Source organism: Lepidochelys kempii, chromosome 2, assembly GCF_965140285.1.
Source record: "Lepidochelys kempii isolate rLepKem1 chromosome 2, rLepKem1.hap1, whole genome shotgun sequence".
NCBI lineage: Eukaryota > Metazoa > Chordata > Testudines > Cheloniidae > Lepidochelys > Lepidochelys kempii.
Window position 1 is genome coordinate 161,560,052 of NC_136381.1, and position 21,969 is coordinate 161,582,020.

The 21,969-nt window shown below is 43.8% G+C and overlaps 1 protein-coding gene across 5 annotated transcripts in view; it reads left to right on the forward strand.

The window, feature by feature from the left end:
- The first annotated feature begins 17,219 nt into the window (after positions 1-17,219).
- Positions 17,220-21,969, forward strand: part of TMEM245 (transmembrane protein 245) — a 121,216-nt gene continuing 116,466 nt past the window's right edge. For 3 of the 5 annotated variants that reach the window (XM_073332664.2, XM_073332666.2, XM_073332667.2), the window contains exon 1: positions 17,222-18,015. In XM_073332664.2, coding sequence (XP_073188765.1) covers positions 17,344-18,015 — 672 coding nt within the window. In that variant the 5' untranslated portion in view covers positions 17,222-17,343. Of the gene's footprint in view, positions 18,016-21,969 lie in introns of all 5 variants that reach the window. The other 2 variants (XM_073332668.2, XM_073332665.2) reach the window with 2 other exon arrangements.

A 21,969-nucleotide genomic window follows, 5' to 3' on the forward strand; every position in this document is an offset into this window, starting at 1 on the left:
GACCTCTAATACTGACCTTCTCTCCCTTTAGGAAAATGCTTTGACAATACTAAGCATTATAATCAGGGCTATATGAGTGTATCTTTACCATGTGACTAACAGTATCTGTTCATTTACCTCTCACTGTTCTGATGCCAAGAGTTCTGAAGAAACTCAAATGTGAAATTGCAGAACAACTAACTGTGGTATGTAAGCTATCATTTAAATCAGCTTCTGTACCAGGTGACTGGACGATAGCTAAAGTTTTTAAAAAAGTGTCCAGAGGCAATCCCAGCAATTACAGTCCAGTAAACCTGACTTCAGTACCAGACAAATTGGTTGAAACGATAGTAAAGAACAGAATTATCAAACACATAGATGGACACGATTTGTTGGGGAAGAGTCAATATGGTTTTTGTAAAGGGAAATCATACCTCACCAATCTACCAATTCTTTGAAGGGGTCAACAAGCTGTGGACAAGGGTAATCCAGTGGATATAGTATACTCAGATTTTCAGAAAGCCTTTGACGAGGTCCATCACCAAGGCTCTTAAACAAAGTAAGCTGTCATGGCATAAGAGGGAAGGCCCTCTCATGGATCAGTAACTGGTTAAAATATAAGGAACAAAGGGTAGAAGTAAATGGTCAGTTTTCAGAGTGGGGAGAGGTAAATAAATATTGGTGTCCCCCCAAGGGTCTGTACTGGTAACAGTACTGTTCAACATATTCATAAATGATCTGGAAAAAGGGGTAAACAGTGAGGTGGCAAAATTTGCTGATGATCCAAAACTACTCCAGATAGTTAAGTCCAAAGCAGACTGCAAAGAGCTACAAAGGGATCTCACAAAAGTGAGTGATGGGGCAACAATATGGCAGATGAAATTCAATGGTGAGAAATGCAAAGTAATGCACATTGGAAAACATAATCCCAACTATAGATATAAAATGATGGGGTCTAAATTAACTGTTACCACTCAAGAAAGAGATCTTGGAGTCTTTGTGGATAGTTCTCTGAAAACATCCACTGAATGTGCAGTGGCAGACAATTTAACAGAATGTTGCGAATCATTGGGAAAGGGATAGATAATGGTCAACCTGTGGAACTCTTTGCCAGAGGATGTTGTGAAGGCCAAGACTATAACGTAGTTCAACAAAGAACTAGATAAGTTCATGGAGGATAGGTCCACCAGTGGCTATTAGCCAAGATGGTCAGGGAGACAAAACCATGCTCTGAAGTGTCCCTAGCCTCTGTTTGCCAGAAGCTGGGAATGGGATGGATCACTTGATGATGACCTGTTCTGTTCATTCCCGCTGGGGCACCTGGCATTGGCCACTGTCAGAAGACAGGATTCTGGGCTAGATGGACCATTGGTCTGACCCAGTATGGCCTAGGTTCTTATGATAGCAAAGAAAAAATCATGCTGTTGGAGATTTCTGTTTCAAGGGTAATCTAGGTAAGGACTTGTGCTCTTAGAAGAGCATGAGACAAAGTCTTCCAGTGTATTACATTGCCCTATGGAAGAACCAGTTTCAGAAATGAATTCTTGTTCCTTGGGGCATGTGGCACAGCAGCAAGAGTGGCTGCAATAGAGAGCTCCTGCAGGTAGAGATCAGCTGCATGTAATAATTGGATAAAAATAATCTGATTTCCATAGGATCGTCAACATTTATATTCTGGAACCCCAGAATTATTCTTTCTGGTTTGTAAATCACAATAAAAGTGGTTTCAGAGTAACAGCCGTGTTAGTCTGTATTCGCAAAAAGAAAAGGAGGACTTGTGGCACCTTAGAGACTAACCAATTTATTTAAGCGCTCAAATAAATTGGTTAGTCTCTAGGGTGCCACAAGTCCTCCTTTTCTTTTTACAATAAAAGTGGAATCAATTCACCTTTTCTGAGGGGTCTTAGTGAAGTAAATAAAAAAATAAAGTCTCCTTGTGCCAGTTTCCCTTCTCTTTGTGTTTGAGGCCCAAGATGGGTACTTTTAAGGGAAGAGCTTATATTGTGATGTAAAAGAACAAAATCAACGAAGATTGGAGAATGTCATGCATTTATTTAAACAAAAAAAGTAGCAAGGAACGAATCTGAACAATATTAGCTAATGGAGAAATATCTAGACATATGCACAGACTTCCTCCACTGAACCTTAGACTTTTTATTCACGCATTCACCCTGCTCCTCCGATGTCTGAATGTTCCCTGTCTTCTTCCTGTAACTCTCTGCCACTGGGGATCATGTTATGACTGGTGCAGCACAATACATAGGAGCTCTCCTCAGTCACTGAGCCTTTGTTTATTTAAATCTTGCTTTCAGTCCACGTTCACTTCAGTAGATGACCAGGTCTCCCAAAATGTGTTGCCGTATTGCTTATGACACACTATTAAACATGGTAAAAAGGGCATAATCATGAGTAAAGTACAAAAATATATAAATAAGTCAGCTACTTGTCGCTGCTGTTACTAGTATCTTAGATCTAATAAAACATAGGAACAGTACTTGCTTATGCACCAAATATAAGGACCTTGTGACAAAGTGCTAGGCAAGAAAGGGAGTCAGCACTCTGTTCACAGCAGCTCCAATCAATCAAGGCAGAAAGAAGCTGATTAAGCAGAGCTGTGCCTAATTTGTGGGTAGGGCAGGGCAGAAAGGCTAATTAAGCCATTAGCCAGAGCCCACAAATAGGTACAGGAAGGAAGTGGAAAGAGAGAAACAGGCAGCTTGTTATAAGAGCTGTATAGATGATGAAGGTGGTGGGAATCCATTTGTAAATAAACTGCACAAGCTGTTGGACCAGTACAAGGCTCTCTCAGTAGTCTGTAGACCGGGACAGAGGCAGGAGCCAGGAGGCCCTGTTACAGACCTGATGAGAGCACATTGCCTCCTCCTGGAGCTGCTGCTAGAAGGCACGGCTGCCTCATGCTGTTTCTCTGTGTTCTTTTCTCTCTCATTCTCTATCTCTCAGCCCTCATTTTGCTGTCTGATTTCATCAAGGTCCTTCATTTCAGTGTCCATCTTCTCATTCTCTAATCTCTCACGCTTCTTTCTCTCAAATCTCTTACTCTCTGAGTCGTTGATGCTCCATAAAATCTGTCTTTAGCAATTACAAGACATTGCTAACATTTGTGACATGAAATGTGGTATTGTAAATGGTTTGATAATCTATAGCAACTCACAGCTAATTACCCCCTTGACATCTTCTCTTGGATGTCTCATCATCAATTTACATTAATAGATTCAGATATATTAAGGCCAGAAGGCACTATTATGATGATCTAGTCTGAATTTTGCATAATACAGACCACAGAATTTCACCGAATGATTCCTGCATCTAGATGACAATTTCTGCTTGAGCCAGAACATATCTTTATGAAGACCTCCAATTTTGATTTTAAATTATGGAAATTCCACCCCATCTCTATGTAAACTGTTCTGATGGTTAATTGACCTCTCTATTAAAATAATTGATGCCCTATTTCCACTCTGAATTTGTCCAGCTTCAGCATCCAACTATTGGATCTTTTAATATGGCCAAAATGGAACTCCTAATCTTTCCTCCCCATCCCATTCCATTTCCAACAGTGAGAAGGAGGCAGGAGCCATTAGCTGACAAGGCAGTGTGCGGGATCCAAGTGGCATTTAACTCTTCTGCACAAAATGCACAACATGGATCTCCAGTGAAACATTTTTAAACATTTAGCAACTATAAGTTCAGTCTTGCAACCACATTTTGTCATTGAGACACCACAACCTCACCCACCTCAGCCCCTCTAAAAATGAGGGAGTGGGTCTCAGATCCTGGGCTCCAGCCTGAGCCCCTATGGCTACGCTGCTATTTTAAGTCTCGCAACCTGAGCCCCATGAACCCAAATAAATTGACCCAGGATCTGAGACTCGGTGCCGTTGGTTTTTTATTGCAGTATAGATGTACCCTAAGATGCTGAGGCCAACATTTTCAAGTGTCACTAATTTTGACCAGTGCCATGCCAAGAGTGTTATGGGCCTGGTTTGAAGACTCAATTTTGGGCTATCTCACCCCCCCATACCTCTCCACCCTGGCTGCAGAAACAAACAAAAAAATCCACACTCACCAAATAAGTACTTTTACAAAGGGACCTTTCCTAGTCTTCTCTGAAGCAACCTCATGAATTAGCTCTTCCAGTCTATCCACCTTGTTTCCTAGGTCTCTACAGAAATAACTGCTGGAGCACTTAACCTTTCCTGCCCCATGGACATTATTAGGTAGGTCTTAGTTAATTTTAGCATGCCAAAACCCCTTTCATTAGCATCCATGTTTACAGGAAGATGGCTAAAAATTCATAATGCTGTTTCTGTGTATGGGAAACTCCCATCTAAAGACTAGGGTTGTCAAGCGATTAAAAAAATTAATCACGATTAATTGCGCAATTAAAAAAATTATTGTGATTAATCACGCTGTTAAACAATAATAGAATACCATTTATTTAAATATTTTTGGACGTTTTCTACATTTTCTAATATATTGATTTCATTTACAACACAGAATACAAAGTGTACAGTGCTCACTTTATTTTTGATTACAAATATTTGCACTGTAAAAAAAACAAAAGAAATAGTATTTTTCAATTCACCTAATACAAGCACTATAGTGCAATATATTTATCAAGTAAGTTGAACTTACAAATGTAGAATTATGTACAAACCCCCCCCTGCATTCAAAAATAAAAAATGTAAAACTTCAGAGCCTACAAGTCCAATCAGTCCTACTTCTTGTTCAGCCAATCGCTAAGAGAAATAAGTTTGTTTACATTTACAGAAGATAATGCTGCCTACTTCTTGTTTAAAATGTCAACTGAAAGTGAGAACAGGCATTCTCATGGCACTGTTGTAACTGGTGTCACAAGATATTTGTGTGCCAGATGCACTAAAGATTCATATGTCCCTTCATGCTTCAACCACCATTCCAGCTGACATGTGTCCATGCTGATGACGGGTTCTGCTTGATAACCATCCAAAGTAGTGTCAACAACACATGTTCATTTTCTTCATTGTGAGTCAGATGCCACCAGCAGAAGGTTGACTTTCTTTTTTGGTGGTCTGGGTTCTGTAGTTTCCGCATCAGAGTATTGCTCTTTTAAGACTTCTGAAAACATGCTCCACACCTCATTTTGGATTTTGGAAGACACTTCAAATTCTTAAACCTTGGGTGGAGTGCTGTAGCTATCTTTAGAAATGTCACATTGGTATCTACTTTGCATTTTGTCAAATTTGCAAAATTTGTGTTCTTAAAACGAACATGTGCTGGGTCATCATCCGAGACTTGCTATAACATGAAATATATGGCAGAATGCAGGTAAACAGAGCAGGAGACATACAATTTTTTCCAAGGAGTTCAGTCACAAATTTAATTAACACATTATTTTTTTAACGGGCATAATCAGCATGGAAGTATGTCCTCTGGAACGATAGCCGAAGCACGAAGAGCCATATCAATCTTTTGTGCATCTGGCACATAAATATCTTGCGACGCCAGCTACAACAGTGTCATGCGAATGCCTGTTCTCACTTTCAGGTGACGTAATTAAGGAGTGGGCAGCATTATTTCCTGTAAATGTAAACAAACTAATTTCTCTTAACAATTGGCTGAACAAGAAGTAGGACTGAGTAGACTTGTAGGCTCTAAAGTTTTACATTGTTTTGGTTTTGAGTGCAGTTATATAACAAAAAAACCCTACGTTTGTAAGTTGCACTTTCATGATAAAGAGATTGCACTACAGTAATTGTATGAGGTGAATTGAAAAATACTATTCCTTTTATCATTTTACAGTTCAAATATTTGTAATAAAAATATAAAGTGAGCACCGTACACTTCGTATTCTGTGTTGTAATTAAAAAAGATATATTTGAAAATATAGAAAAACATCCAAAATATGTAATGCATTTCAGTTGGTATTCTATTGTTTAACAGTGTGATTAATCATGATTAATTTTTTTGAGTTAATCACGTGAGTTAACTGTGATTAATCAACAGCCCTACTAAAGACCTTTTGTGAAAGCTAACAAGATAAATGGGTGTCTGTTTCCAAGTAATCCTTAAAGATTTTCTTGCAAAACCTGGCAAAGAGCTCAGTCTCATTCTCTAAACTCTTAGAGTTTAAGTCCTCAGGATAGTTCCTTGATAAGTTTCAAGCATGCGTCTTTAGGTCTTTGCAGCTGAGACTTTTCAGTTTCTCACACATCAAAAAAGTACAGCTCCTTCGTACTTAGGCATCCTATTGTCTAATTTTGTTAATATTTTATCTAAGATGGGGTTGAAAACCTTGCACACAAAAACTTTTTCAGGATCTGATGACCTTTCATAGTTTGCATTTTTTTCCTCTTTCAAGATAATTTCTCTTTGAACTGTGTAGATCTTCCTAACATTTCAGCCTGCGAAGTAACAGCTTCCTTAACATGCAATGAACCCAGAAGACTGTAATTCTGATAAAGCATCTTGAAGGCCACCAAGTAAACCATGAGCTGTCTGAATGTCAAGATCTGGACTCTGCAATTTTTTCTCTCAGTGTTAAATTTTGATAAGATAGTGTACAATATCTCAGCCAAAACAAGAAACAAAAACTCTGAATGTTCATTTGCAAGCTATCTGCTTCCGACTTAAGTTCTGGCATAAGATCATGTGAAGATCATCTAATGTGTCAAAAACACCCTCAACCTGATTTCAGAGTGAATGGATTTCCTCTACCCTTGCTGACCATCTTGTTGTGCTTTGGCATTTTAATGTAATGCTAAAATGCTCTTTCAGAACATTCCAACAACTAGGAGAAGCAGAAAACAGGGCATACAATCTTTGAACAATTAAAAAAAATAGAACAACTTGGGGAACAATCATTGCAGCAGTTTCTCCAACAAGATTCAGTCTTGTGCATGGGACAAAAGATGGTGTATTGATTTACCTGCTGAATTCAATTTTGAACACCTCTGTATGCTACAGCCATGTTAGTTCCGTTGTCTTAGCTTTGTCCCTTGCAATCAGCCATATCCAAACTATCTATCTTTTTTCAGGTTTCGGAGGGGTAACCGTGTTAGTCTGTATCAGTAAAAACAATGAGGCGTCCTTGTGGCACCTTAGAGACTAACACATTTATTTGGGCATAAGCTTCATGAGATGAAGTGGGTTATATCTCACAAAACCTTATGCCCAAATAAATTTGTTAGTCTCTAAGGTGCCACAAGTCTACTTTTTGTTCTATCTTTTTTCAGCTTCCCTAAAATAACCGCCAGAATACCTTCCCCTGTTGTGGTGTGGATATCAATAAAATCTACAAAGCTCTCAATAACCTTCACTCCGTATTTCAAAACCTGAATATACCTTACAACTGAGATATTTGTTCCATCAGGAGAGATCTGGAGTGCAATCAAACATAACAGAAAAGTATTGAGCTTTCCTGACCTTGTTGAAAACAGTCTGCCATACTTTTCTTGTGATCCTATGGAAAAATTCATTTGGAATTTGATTGGATAAGTATGTCACCTTTGCAGTGCCAATCTTATTAGCTTCCACATGATCACACAACACACCATTGTACCTTGCAGGCAATTCAAGTAAACTCAAAAAAATTACCATTACAAGGACTGTCTAATTTCTCATCTGAACCTCTCAAAGGTAAACACCTCTCACCTAAGTACAGCAAAATATCCAAAAGAGAGCACATCTCTGTACCTGATAGCAGGTTTTCATATCTTTGACAATTGTTCCAATCATTCTGCATGTTACATCTGTTGTACCAATAAAATAAAAACCAGCAGGATCTTATTAAAGGGAAAAAGGCAAAATACCACATTTATTGTGAATACAGAAAGGATCATAGTAAGCAGTTAGTTATAGTTATAACATTCCATTCAATCTCAAATTTATTCTCATTCATTCATTCATACAAACATACACACACACACACACACAGGTTCTGCAAGGTTGTTATCATAGTTACCAGCCTTAGAGTTGCTCATGCCAAGTCACTGGCCAGGTGGCCTGGACATGAGGAGGGAGCAGGGCCTTGTCAGATGCTCATCTGATGCTCCTGGAAGTTGGTTTGCAGAATCAGACCCCAAAATTCTCACTTTTTAGAGTCTATTTTTATAGGAATTTCTTCCTAGGCCAGTCTATGGGAATTGCTTCATCATGCTGTTGCTGACTCAATCAGCAGATAGCACATTCCTGACGGCTCCAAGATGTTATCTTGTTCTTTGGTTCTCCCATTCTTGAGGCTGTTGGGTGGATTCCAGTCTGCCCTCCGGGTGGGGTCCTCTGGTTATTTCCACTTGACACCTTCTTCAGCCGATGGACACTGGATTCTTAGGCTGGCACCTCCCTGATCATTCAGTTATTATCCACACCAAGCATCCATCCACATGCATCCTCTATCTCTATTTTAATCACAATGGTTAATACAACAAAAGGGCGGGGAGTCTCTGGGTGCTGTTTCTGTTGTTAGAGTATTGCTTTGAGTCTCTCTCTCTGTGAATTGCTTTGAGAACAGACTCTGTCTTAGAATGTACTAACACAATTAGCAGCTTGCAAGTTTCACACATAGAGGGAGAGAAACAGCACCAAAAACCAAGAGACCTCTTAATTAATAATACCCTGGAATTTAAACTCTGGGGAATCAAACTCATTTGTGATTTTAATACAGAACTTCTTTAATATGATCCAACACATCCAGTGAGCAATCACCTCCAGGCATTCCTTTGAATATTTGTGTTGGCATACTCATGTGCTGAAGTGGAAAAAGTTAGTGAACCCAGTTTTACAGTTCACAAAGGAAGATGAGGAATTTGGCTGGAAAAGCAAACAAGTGAAACAGAACAGAGGCAAGAGTCATAGTATACATCAACCAGGATTGCTGGCATAACTCCCCAGTAGGAGTGTTGACAAAGAACCACAATTGTAATGCTTGCCTTCCTTTGTATTTGCTAGGCAAAAAGTCTTGTTCTAAATTAATAATGGGACCATTTTTCTAAATTAACAGTGGGACCAAAAAACAGTGAACAGAATCTGTCACTTGCGGTCAAGTAGCTGGATGTACCTGGTCAAAGTCAAAATTCTGCCCCAGGCTTTCAATAATCAAACTTCTTTCAGTGTCCACATCCATATCAATTGTACCAGCAATCAATAGGAAACTTTCTGTCCTGGAATCAGACTCCAGGACTCAACAAGCCAGATAAACCCAAATCAACACCTTCGCTCACTAAGGAAAGCTCAGAAGTATGAGTAACAGAAGCATCTGCAGATTGTTCACCAGGAACATGGTCAAACTTTGCGTGTTTCAAGAAACTTTGTTGGCCACTTACAATTTTCTGATCTTTTTCAAGAGCCTTCTGTACCTTGCATTTTTGAGCACCACTCATTTAGTTATTCAAGGCAGAAATCAAGATTGACTGTAGGAATTCACCCACCAGGCTCTTCAGAATTAATTGCTAGCTTTGAAATAACTGTGGTAGTGAGTGAAAGATCTAATACCTCTGATACTCTGAGAGAAATCGGGTAAAAAATCATATTAGAGCTCAGAGGTATATCCTGTGCTTAGTGGGGCCCAGGGGCGTGGAGAGTGGGAGGGCTATGCCCTCACTTTTTAACAAAAGAAAGCACCATAGGGGTGGGCGAGTCCAGGGAGGGCAGTGCCAGCCCCTGCTCAACTGGGGCCGCCCCATCTTCTATCTGTATCTCGTGGGCAGGCTCCATGTGTGGCTGCAGTTCCCAGCCTGGCTCTGTAGGCAACAGGTGAGTCCCGTTCCAGGCAGAGGGAGCCTGGCTGGGGGTGGGTGGGGCAACCTGCTGCAGTGTTGGGAGTGCAGGAGGGGAGCCCATGGGCACAGTTTGATGGGCAGCAGGGGGGCATTGCCCCCCCACAAACAGAGGCAAGGCATGTTGTGTCTGGGGTGCATGCAGAGTCACTGCCCCTCCCCCCGATTGCTGTGAGCATAGCGCTGCTCTGCCTGTGCAGGGGGGTTCTGTCCTGCACCTCTCCTCCCACTCCACAGGTTTCTGCCTTGCTCAGTCTCTCACCCTGGCATCCGGGTTGCTGCCTCTTGAAGGGGTGTGGTGGGGGAAAAGGAGAGGATGAGGGAATGGGATGGGAGCTGAAGGGGATGGCGGGGGGAAGGGTTGAAGCAGGGAGGGAGAAACTCAAAGCTATCAGGGGAAACCTTCCTGGCAGTGCGATCTCTGCCTTAGGCTGTGGAATAGTCTCCCAAAAGAAGGGCTAGAAGAAACCTTAAGTCTTGGGATTTTTAAAAGGAGACTGGACAAAACATGCTGCAAGGAACAGCCCTGCACTGGCAGGGAGATAGACTGAGCCGAGATGATCACAGAGGGCTTTTCTCCTTTAACTTCTGTAATTCCATCCCACTATTCTGGGAGTACAAATTTTGGAACTACAGGCCTGGTGCCTGGATCCTATTGCACTGGGATTGTGAATTAATGCCCTGACACGCAACTCCTAGTGGGCCAAGAGTGCAGATCCCACTGTTAGTACAGCTGTTTGCAGGTGCCCTTGTGTTTAGCGGAACCCTTGCACTCAATCCCTGAGTGTATCCCCTCTGTAGTGAGAGTGTGCATTCTGACACTGCTATCCTGCTGTGTGGATCCCAGGGTGCGTGCACTGTGAATTTTTGGCACGCACATGCAGCTATATCTATCTCATTATGCTAGTTCCCTTGTGTAATGATGACATTATGCTAGGAATATGAATCCTGAAAATACTGCCCTGGTGTGATGGTCACTCTGGGTTGTCAATGTGAACCCTCCATTTTTGTATGCAGTGTTGTTGTAGCCCTGTTGGTCCCAGGTTATTAGAGAGACAAGATGGGTGGGGTAATAACTTTTATTGGACTAACTTTGGTTGGTGAGAAAGACAAACTTTCAAGCCACACAGAGTTCTCCTTACTTCTGTTAGTGAGAGAGCTAAGCTTCTGAGCTTACAGAGAGCTCTTCTTCAGGTCTGTAAGTTTGAATGCTTGTCTCTCTCACCAGTAGAAGCTGTTCCGTCTTGTCTCTCTAATGTGAATCCTGTCATTATGTCCCTGTTGGGTGCTATATACTGACAGCATGAATCTTGCCACTAGAGGACTGTAAATCTTAATGCTAGTAGCCTGCTGTTTAGTGTTATACCAATAAAATAAAAACCAGCAGGATCTTATTCAAGGGAAAAAGGCAAAATACCACATTTATTGTGAATACAGAAAGAATCATAGTAAGCAGTTAGTTATAGCTATAACATTCCATTCAATCTCATATTTATTCACACATTCATTCATACACACACACAGGTTCTGCAAGGTTGTTATCATAGTTACCAGCCTTAGAGTTGCTCATGCCAAGCCACTGGCCAGGTGGCCTGGACATGAGGAGGGAGCAGGGCCTTGTCAGATGCTCATCTGATGCTCCTGGAAGTTGGTTTGCAGAATCAGACCCCAAAGTTCTCACTTTCTAGAGTCCATTTTTATAGGAATTTCTTCCTAGGCCAGTCTATGGGAATTGCTTCATCATGCTGTTGCTGAATCAATCAGCAGATGGCACATTCCTGACGGCTCCGTGCTGCTAGATGTTATCTTGTTCTTTGGTTCTCCCATTCTTGAGGCTGTTGGGTGGATTCCAGTCTGCCCTCAAGGGGTCCTCTGGTTATTTCCACTTGACGCCTTCTTCAGCCGATGGACATTGCATTCTTAGGCTGGCACCTCCCTGATCATTCAGTTATTATCCACACCAAGCATCCATCCACATACATCCTCTATCTCTATTTTAATCACAATTGTTAACAAAGCGAGATGAATACAACAAAAGGGCCAGGAGTCTCTGGGTGCTGTTTCTATTGTTACAGAGTATTGCTTTGAGTCTCTGTGTGAGTAGCTGTTGTTACAAAGAATTGCTTTGAGAACAGACTCTGTCTTAGAATGTACCAACACAGTTAGCAGCTTGCAAGTTTCACACACACACACAGAGAGAAACAGTACCAAAAACTAAGAGACCTCTTAATTAGTAATATCCTGGAATTTAAACTATGGGGAATCAAACTCATTTGTGATTTTAATACAGAACTTCTTTAATATGATCCAACATAATATCTTACTTTACTCTGAGCCTGGGAGTTTTAATTTTAGCATGTGTATCCTCATGCCAATCCATGAAGGCAGTGGAGTTTGGAAATAAGGTGACAACAGGGCCAGCCTTACAGGGGTGTGGCTTGGACAGATGGCCACTGTAGTCAAGAGGCAAGGTGTGGGATGGGCCTGGGATGCGAGGCCATGGAAGGGAGCTCGGGGCAATGGGAGGAGTCAGTGGGGCCCAGAGGCAATGCGGGGATTTCTTTGCCACTTTGGTCTTCCCCTCCTCCCCCACTTTTACAAAGGTTCTAGCACCCTTGGTAAGTGGATTGCAGATCCAGTTGCATGGGCAAGAGGGAGCATACTTTTTTTTACTTCTTGCTCATTTCACCCATCATGGGGCTCTAGCTTTCTGCATTCAGTGTCCAAGACAGTGCATTCAGGACAACATTTAGTGACCAAAATGGAATTCAGGACCCCATTTAGTGCTCTCAATGGTGTATTCAGGACCTCGCTTAGTGCCCTGAACTGTGCATTCAGGGCCCCATTTAATGCTGTGTAGATGTAATTGATATCCACACCAAAACAGGGGAAGTCTTTCTGGGGATGGGAGTGCAGTGAGATTCAGTGGGGTGTGGAGTCAGATGGGATGGGGGTTCTCTCTGGAACTGGGGGTGGAGTAACAGTGGTTATGGGGGGGTGGGGTCACTGAATCCCTGGGACCTGCAGCAGAGCTGTTGCCTCTGCCCTCCTGTGTCCACGGCTCCCCATCCCTCCCTGCTGGCCTGGCTGGAGCCTGTCTCTACAAGGTGCTGGGTGGCTGGTGGGAGAGAGTACCTGCATCCTGCAGTTTCTTCCAGCCCCAGCACCTAGGTTGTGCTGACCCCCTCTAGAATTGCTACCACTGCCCCTCCCCAGGGCTGCTGCAGCTCCCAGGATGGATGAAATGAGTGAGAAGTAAAAAAAAAAAAAAGCATGCTCCCTCACCCCTCCAAAAAAAACCCCCAAACAAACAAAAAACCCAGGGTCTTTAAGGGTCCTTGATGGGTGCAGACAGGTTTCCACAGGAACCGTTTGAATCATGCTTCACACAACCCTAATTTTGGCTGCCTCATTGGGTGGCCACCTTGAGACACCTTGGCCTTTCAGAAGTGCTGTCTATGAGAGTTGTATGGGTATTTGGCATCTATGAAAACAAGCCCAGGGAGTTTCAAGTTAGAATCCAAATTAATTGGTTCTGCAATCCAACCAAAAACGGAAGCTGTAACCTGAACTCTAACATTCATGAATATCCCTTTAAAATTTTATACTGCTTTACACTCAGTGACTGTTACCACCCTTTACCAACCTTAACCTCCATGTGGTAGAAAATGGTAATACTCACTGAGTAGCAAATATGGCTCTGCGGACTGAGCGTTCACCAGTACATGTGATCATCACTAAAAAGCGCCAAAGGAGCTTAATGGGCAAAGAAGCATTTAGGGTATGGTAGTGTTTTCCCTGAGAGCAGGTAATGTCTCTCAAATTTGGGTGGATCAGGCTCAGAAGCTTTGGATGACAGCTGATGTAAGAGAAGGTAAATTCCAAATGAAAATGACATAGAGTCAGCAAAATAAGGCAATGGTCAGAGGGCTACTTAGCTCCTAGGTTCTTCATGTATCATGGATTCTTCGCAATCAAGTCATTTAAAACATGCTACCACATGTGGGGTAACCAAAATGCCATCTTCCAGGCATCCGGAACAAAGTAGCAAAGAACAGGAAATTGGAACCTGGAACATAGGTTCATTTACAGGTAAGTCAGGAGAGGTAGTTGAGGTAATGGCTAGAAGGAAAATACTGAGGATACAATGGAATGACTCTGTCAGGAGACGTTTGAAGAGAAAACTATTGGTATTCCGGGATCTATGATCCGTGCTATGGATCTGAAGGAGTGGCAAAGAATTGTGGCTACCTCCGACTCTGTGTAAATTGGGAAACGTGTTGAGAAAGAAAGAAAAGAAGACTGCTGTACATTTTAAAATTATCAGTACCCACTACAAACATATTGGCTCTAAATATAATCATAGCACTTTGTTTAATTACAACCTAATTTTTTCAAATACAGCCTAAACAAAAATGGTAGTGATAGAGGTAGTGTGCGAAGTTTGGGTTCTCAAGGGATTTCAGTAAAAAGTCTCCAAAAAGTTTTCAGTCTCAAAACATTTTTTTAAGGGCCCATTTTTAATTAATTTGAATTCAAGCTTATTGTAATGAACTAACTGGCTGACTTGTGGGTACGCTCTCTCCACCCTAACTGAGCTGGAGGAAAAGGATGTAGTCAATGGAGGGCACTGTGTTACACAGTTCAGCATACAGACTGTTGAAGGTTGCATAACTCGCAGCTTACAGAAATAGAAAGTAATATCCTGGGATGAGAGGGGACCAGGTTCAGAAGAAAGATAAAGGTTGAATAAATTTTGCGGTCCATTGCAGCTCAAATTCTCCTATGAACCATCACTGATAATGCAACATCCCTGGTGGAACCTATGGCTCTAAAACCATGATCCTCTACTGCCTAAGCTAAAACTAGTTCTGTTATCTCAAAAGCTGCAGTCAATTCATACATCTGTACAGTAGAACCCCAATTTTATTAATTGGGGATTGAGTAGTTCATAAAATTGAACTTTTCAAAAGTACAGTAGATAGGATGTATAAATTATAGCATGGTGCAGCACAACACTTTCTTCTTGTCTTTTAAACCACTGCAAAGTGATCTCCAAGGCATTGAATGCACTGGAACGTAAAGGGATGTTGATTTGTTCTTTCTAAACATCACTTTCATCATGTGATTTTTTCTTTCCATTAAGAAAACTGGTTCCTAGGACTGGTCATTCATTAGATAGTGGAGGACGATGGACAGTCACACTGTAAGTGCAGTTATATGCACATTAATAGCAGGCGTGAGACAACTGCCTGAAAGTTGGTTGTGGTGGTGGCAGGAAGGCTTGGTAGCAGACAGCCTGATAGCTGGGTCTGAGAGATGGGCAGGGAATAGCCTGTTGCTGGCAGAGGCCCAGCTGTAGGATATAGCACAGTATCCTTGCAAGTGTAAAGGGACTGTTTCCCCCTTACTCACATTCAGTGCGGGTGTTTTAGTTGCTAGCTCCGAGTACTAAAAAGGGAAGGGTCTATGGGTAATCAGGACCCTGAGACTGATAGTCCCCAGGAACAATGGGGAGAGGCCAATGCTCAAGGTCAGCCTGAATGACAGGGCGGGCAGGCTAATCAGGGAGTCAGGAGGCCAGGGAGGTCCCGTCCTCCCTATGAGCTGGAATTGCTTGGATCAGACAGAGTGGCGCTGAGCTAAGGAGAAAGCAGGGGCCCAAGCTGAGCTGGGGAGCTGAGGTGTGCCAGATCCAGAGAGAGCAGACCTGTCCTGGGAGCAGAGTTGTAGCATCCAGAGGCAGAGGGGCCAAAGAAGCAGCCCAGGGAGCTGGAGGCAGAGCAGCGGAGACCGGAGAGTGGTGGAGCTGCGGCTGGAGCAGTCCGGAGCTGGGTGCAGTGAGCAGCCGGAGAGAGCGAGGGGGACCCTGGGCAGTGGGCCCAGCACAGGGAGCTGCCTCAGCCAAGAGGCTCTGTAGGGCAGGCTTGAATCGTAACCCCAACAGGGCGGGGACGACACTGGGAAGAAGGGTCCTACCACTTAGAGTCTGAGAAGCAGGGTCCTACCACCAGAGTGAGTGTCCAACCCACAGCATCCCTGCAGCACAGCCGGGGCATGAGAAGAAGGCCTGGGACTTACAAGGAACAGACTGTGAACTGCCTGGACATTCCAGAGACGCTGTTTGTGATGTTCCCTGCCACAGAGCGGAGTGATGTGTTTCCTTTAACCTTTCCCATTTTTCCTTATTCTATTTAAAATTAATTGTTGATTAAATAACTTGCATTTGATTTAAATTGTATGTAATGGTCAGTGGGTCAGAGAAGTGCCCAGTACAGAGAGAGTACCCCGGAGTGGGGACACCCTAGCTCCTGTCCGAGGTGACCACAGCAGGGTTGTGGTTCAAGCCTCCCAGGAATCCTAGGCCCAGCCTCGTTGGGGTTACGAGGATTCTGCCAGACAGGAGAGTGGAAGGGGAGTCCTCAAGGGCGGGGAGGCCACTGGGTCAAGGAAGTGGGAGTGAGGACTCAGATCCTTTTGCTAGCCCACTTCACCGGGGTAGTGCAGAAGCCAGGAAAGTTCCCCACGATAGCAGGATTATTCCCCCGCTTATACAAGCCAGGAGGTTTGGGGGCAAATACATGTACAGGGTGCGTGAGGTAATATCCTTTATTGGACCAACTTCTGTTGGTGAGAGAGACAAGGTTTCAAGTTTACACAGAGCTCCTCTTTAGAACTTTTTCTTTAAATGTAGCCAGGAATTGTGGGAATGCAATCAATGTGTGTTATAACTGTGCGAGGGTGGATGTAGGACAAAACTTAAATCACATCAGTTAGTCTGGATGCACTGAACTGTTTCTGCTTCAACCAATTTAATTACAATTGATTTGGGACTTGAAAACTCCAGTTGAGTCTTCCTGAATAAACAGGACCTGTACTTTTTACATGTGTATACAGAAATAAAAGGTTTCAGAGTAGCAGCCGTGTTAGTCTGTATCCGCAAAAAGAAAAGGAGGACTTGTGGCACCTTAGAGACTAACACATTTATTTGAGCATGAGCTTTCGTCAGGTACAGCTACAGCTCATGAAAGCTCACGCTCAAATAAATTGGTTAGTCTCTAAGATGCCACAAGTACTCCTTTTCTTTTTACAGAAATAAAAGAATCTTAACGTCTCATCCCACTTTTCTAGCCGCATTTAATAATAAAGGAGAAAAAATTTCACCCCTGCCTAGTCGCTCACCTTTAAATCCATGTGAGAGAACCTGTGCTCTAGGCTGTAAATGTACAAGAAACTACATCTCCCAACATCCCCTGCTTCACCAATCACCGCCACTAGGAAAGCACTACCGTCAGGGCCCCCCCCCTCGCAAGCGCTGCATTTCCCGGCTTCCTCGGCACTCCCTCGTCTGACGAACTTACGCTCCCAGCATCACACTCGCCTGGGGAAGGGGGAGGAAGAGGGACTACATTTCCCAGCATCCTCTGCGAGCTATTCTTCTGCGGGGGGCGGGGGGCGGAGGAAGGACAGACTACATTTCCCAGCATCCCCGGCGGCTCACGAAGCGGGCAGCGGAGGCTGGGCCTATGCCGCTCTCCCCTGGCTATAGCGGCGGTTAACGGCGTGGAGGGGGCGCGAAGCGGCGGCTATGGACGAGAGCGGAGACTCCGCGGCGAGTCCCCGCGTCCCAGCTTCTCCCGGCTCCCCGCTGCAGGGACGAAGGCGGCCGGGCTCCCCCTCGGCTCCCGGTGCGGGCGGCGGCGGTAGCCGCCAGTCTCCGGAGCGGAGCCCTGCGGGGGCCCCCGGGCCGGCGGAGGGCGCGGCGCCGCGGCTGCTGCTGCTGCCGCCGGCGGCGCCGGTGTCGTCGCTGCCGCGGCTGGAGAAGCCCATCAAGCAGGCCTTCTACAACACCGGGGCGCTGCTCTTCGCCGGGCTGTGCTGCGGCGCCGCCGTGCTGGTCTACTTCATCCTGGAGGCCTTCCTGCGGCCGCTGCTCTGGGCCGTGCTCTGCGGCACCTTCCTGCACCCCTTCAAGAGCTCGCTCACCGCGCTGGGCCGCCGCTGGCTCGGCCGCCTGCACCGCTCCCGCACCCCGGTGCTGCTGGCCGCCCTGCTGCTGCCCCTCTGCTTCGCCAACTACGGCGCCGAGGCGCTGGGCCAGCAGCTGCTGCGCAGGCGGCGCCTCCTGCTGCTGCTGGGCGCTGGCGGCCCCCTGCTCTACGGGCTCTACTGCCTCGGCAGCTCCCTGGGAGTCCAGGTGCTGCTGGCCCAGACCGGGCTCCTGATCTGCCAGGGGCTCGACTTCTTCAGCAGCCTGTGGGTGAGTCTGGGGGCTAGGGTGGGCTTGGCCTCGCCTCTTGTCGCCGAGGTGGTCGCGCACGTCTGCGCGGAGAGGCGCGGTCTGCCGCTGAGCATCACCCCGGCGGCTCAGCATCTCTCCCCAGCCCCGCCCCGGGGCTCCCAGGCATGGCTTTCAGAGGGCTTGGTGCCAGCCTCCTCCTCAGTCGCAGGGAGAGGCTTAGCCCGGCGCACCGTGGGACAGCCTTCAGCTGGCTTGATAGACAGGGTGGGATTCACAACAGTGAAATCAGTGGGAGTTAGGCATGAAAGTCCCTTGGTGGGACTTACGGTTGGAGTCAGGTGCCTAAATAAACACATTGATTTTATTGGGGAGTTAGGAGTCTAACACTTGTGGGATCCCAGCCTCAAAGCTCAACCTGGAATGACTGAAAGGGGATCAGAACCAGCCTCAATATGAAATCACTTGGTATTGCTTGGAAAGGCATAGGGAAAGCTAGCGTCACTTTCACTTCACCTGTGTCTGCTCTAGAAACTTTTTCTGATCAGTATACCCTAGTGGTATGATTTTGTTTTTGCAATATTTTTGTACTGGCAAAAGCCCTAGTCTAGATGCAATTATAACAACTTAAATGTGCTTTTGCCAGTTTATTTTGCTTACTGAACTGGTGGTGTAAGGTATAGCTAGGGTTCTACTAAATTCAGGTCCATTTTGGTCAATTTCATAGTTTTAGGACTTTAAAAATTGTAAATGTCATGATTTCAGCTATTTAAATCTGAAATTTCACTGTGTTGTAATTGTAGGGGCGATGACACAAAAAGGAGGTGTGAGGGGGTGTCACAAAGTTATTGTAGCGGGCTTGTAGTCCTGCTACCCTTACCTCCGTGCTGCTGCCAGCGATGGTGCTGCCTTCAGAGCTGGACAGCTGGAGAGTGGCAGCTGCTGGCTGGGAGCCCAGCTCGGAAGGCAGAGCTGCCTCCAGTAGCAGCGCAGAAGTTAGGATGGCATGGTATGGTATTGCGACCCTGACTTCTGCGCTGTTGCTGGCAGGGTGCTGCCTTCAGAGCTGGGCGTCCAGCCAACAGCTGCCGGTCTCTGGCCACCTAGCTCTGAAGGCAGAGCAGAAGGGTGGCAATACTGCAGCCCCCTAAAATAACTTTGTGATCCCCCTATATCGTCCTTTTGCATCAGGACCCCCAATTTGAGAAACGTTTGTCTGTCCTGTGAAATCTCTAGAGTATAGGGTAAAAGCACACCCAAGACAAGATTTCACGGTTCGTGACATATTTTTCATGGCCGTGAATTTGGTATGGCCATAGCTAAGTGGCATCTACATTAGGATGGTTTGTTGATAGAGACCTACCTTAAACGTCACAGGAATACCATGTTGCACAGCCACTGCTAACCACACTTCTAGCTACCTGGATGCTGGATGGGCATTGTGGTAGGGAGTAGTAGGATGCTTAAGGGACAGCATGGTGCTTTTAATAAAAAATCATATTGCCCTACAAAGAATATTCCTTATTGACAGAAATCTTTAATTTATATGGTGGTTTTCCTCCTAGAGAATCTGCAAGCCCTTCCCAAAAACTCTTCCTAATATGTGTGCACAGCTTTTACTCTAGGACATTGCAGAATATGCTGCACAACATTGGCAGGAAAAGGAAATTTAAGGGACACTGAAGTAAACTCTACTGCGACACAGAATGCCATGGAATATCTTGCGCTCACCTAGAGCGGATGTGACTTTGAAAGTCTCATTCAGAGCAAATACATTAAATGTCTTTAAATGTTTGACTTGAGGCTCAAGAGTGTGCTATTTAACAGTTTGTGTAAAAATGAACATCACATTTGTTGCATAGATACAGGAACTGGGGGTGCAGGAGCACCCTGTGGCTTGAAGTGTTTTCCGTCATATACAGGGTTTTCGGTTTGGCTTAATGGCTCTCAGTACCACCACTATACAAGTTGTCCAGCACCCCTGATTTGTTGAAATAGCACATGTGCTATATCCCAGTATTTTAGCCATATACCAGTTTCACTTACTACTTTCTGATTAGTTGTTCTTCCAATTCTAAACTGTTGCACAAAGATGTTCTGTAATCTTAAATAGCTACTCTGTTCTACCCCAGTCTGTTTTACCACAGAGACAAGTTGGGTGAGGTAATATCTTTTATTGGTGAAAGAGACAAAACCTTTGAGCTACAGAGAGCTCTTTTTTTCAGGTTTCGTATTTTTACCACATTTGATTGGAAGAGGTGATCGCTCTGTCTCTGTTTTTTGTAATTTATATCAAAGGTGCTTAGACTGTTAATAGGCACCCTTTTTACTATTTTAAATATAAATTTATATAGCTGTCCTAATCCTGCAAACACTTAAGCATGTATGTAACTTTACTTACATGAATGAAGTTACCTACATCTTTATGATCTGTCAGTCTGTAAAATGCTTTGGGATGAAAGGCACTGTAAATTTAAGGTGGTATTGGTTATTACAAAATATTTTGTGTTGTCAATCCAAAGAGTTAAGAAGTAAGCTATTTCTTTTGTATATTCATGTTTTGAGGGAAATCTAGACCCTTGTCCTGCAGTGGCATCTGTGTGGGTGTTATCCCCTTAGTCAGTGGAGTTCTGAGAAGGCAGCACTGCAAACCAGGCCCATGCAGCGGAATTTTGTTTTAGGGAGTTGAGTGTATGAATACCTTAACTTTTCCCCCTTTTTGTGGGGAATGTTGTGTTGGATATAGAAAAATTATAGAGTAATGATCTCTTCTCTTGCCTTTAATGAACTTTTTTGTTAATCAATATAATCCATGAGTTTGTTACAAATATATAGGCTTCCGTAATAGGAACCTAGAATTTGCTGTACTAGGGAAAACCAATGATTCATCAGGTCCAGTATTCTGCCTCTTTCACTGTCTGAAACTGGAAGCTTCAGAGGAGTAGACACCCATAGTTCTCTTCTCCTCCTCCTCCTGCCTTTCTCCATTCACACCTACCCAATTATTTATTGGTTCATATAGATAGATAGATATTCTTCCTATCCTCAGGCTGATCAGGGCATAAACTTAAGTAGCACTTGTAACCATGTTTGCTCAAGTGTTTTAACAAGTATTAGGGGCAGGGGGAAGATCAGAAAACTTAAGATGCTTTTCCCTGAAATTTTCTAGGTTTGGCCTCTGGTCATGGGTGAATTGTTTTGTTTGAGCAAAAACTGTTCATTATTGAATGCAAGGAGTTCAGATACTTTTTGCTGTACTTAAAGACTTGTTTTAAACAGCTGAAGCATCTTAAAAACGTGAGGAAGAAAGTTGAAATTTGGGACAGTGTCTCTAAGTTCAGTATTTTATGGTTAGAGTCCTAGTAAAAATTGGTTGTGATTTGGCTAAACTACAGTTAGGGCACTCAAGTATAATTACATTATACAACCATGGAAATTACTATGCACTTCAGAAACTAATCTTTCATTTTAAAGCCGAAATTTGGATGAAAAATGCATCACACTCTCCTCAAGTTTGAATGAAATTATTTTACCTACATTTGAAATTAAATACGCTTTAGGCACTTCTTTGAGCTTTCATGCAAAGTAACTTCTGTGTTTTAAATGTAAAATGAGCATTTGCAGTAAACCAAGGGAAACACCCTGCTTAATTCAATGAGGAGTCTGACCGTGCATGCAAGCCCCGTTTTATTTTTGATCAACTTAAGTTGCTTAGGATAAGAACATTGAGGTTGTAAATATGGTGCTGTGAAAACTAAGGAAAAAGCAAAGTTAAGTTGGTAAACTTCTCAACTTGCCAACTCCACTTCTTTTTAGCCAATCTTTTCCCCTTTTATCTCAGTTCCTTGAGCTGGGATATCTGTCTATAATGTCTTGATTTCCTTTCCTTCTGTCTGGCCTCCATCCTCTTCATTCCATTGAAATTTCTCTTGTAAAAGTCACTTATCTTTAAGTCTAAATATTAATCATGATATT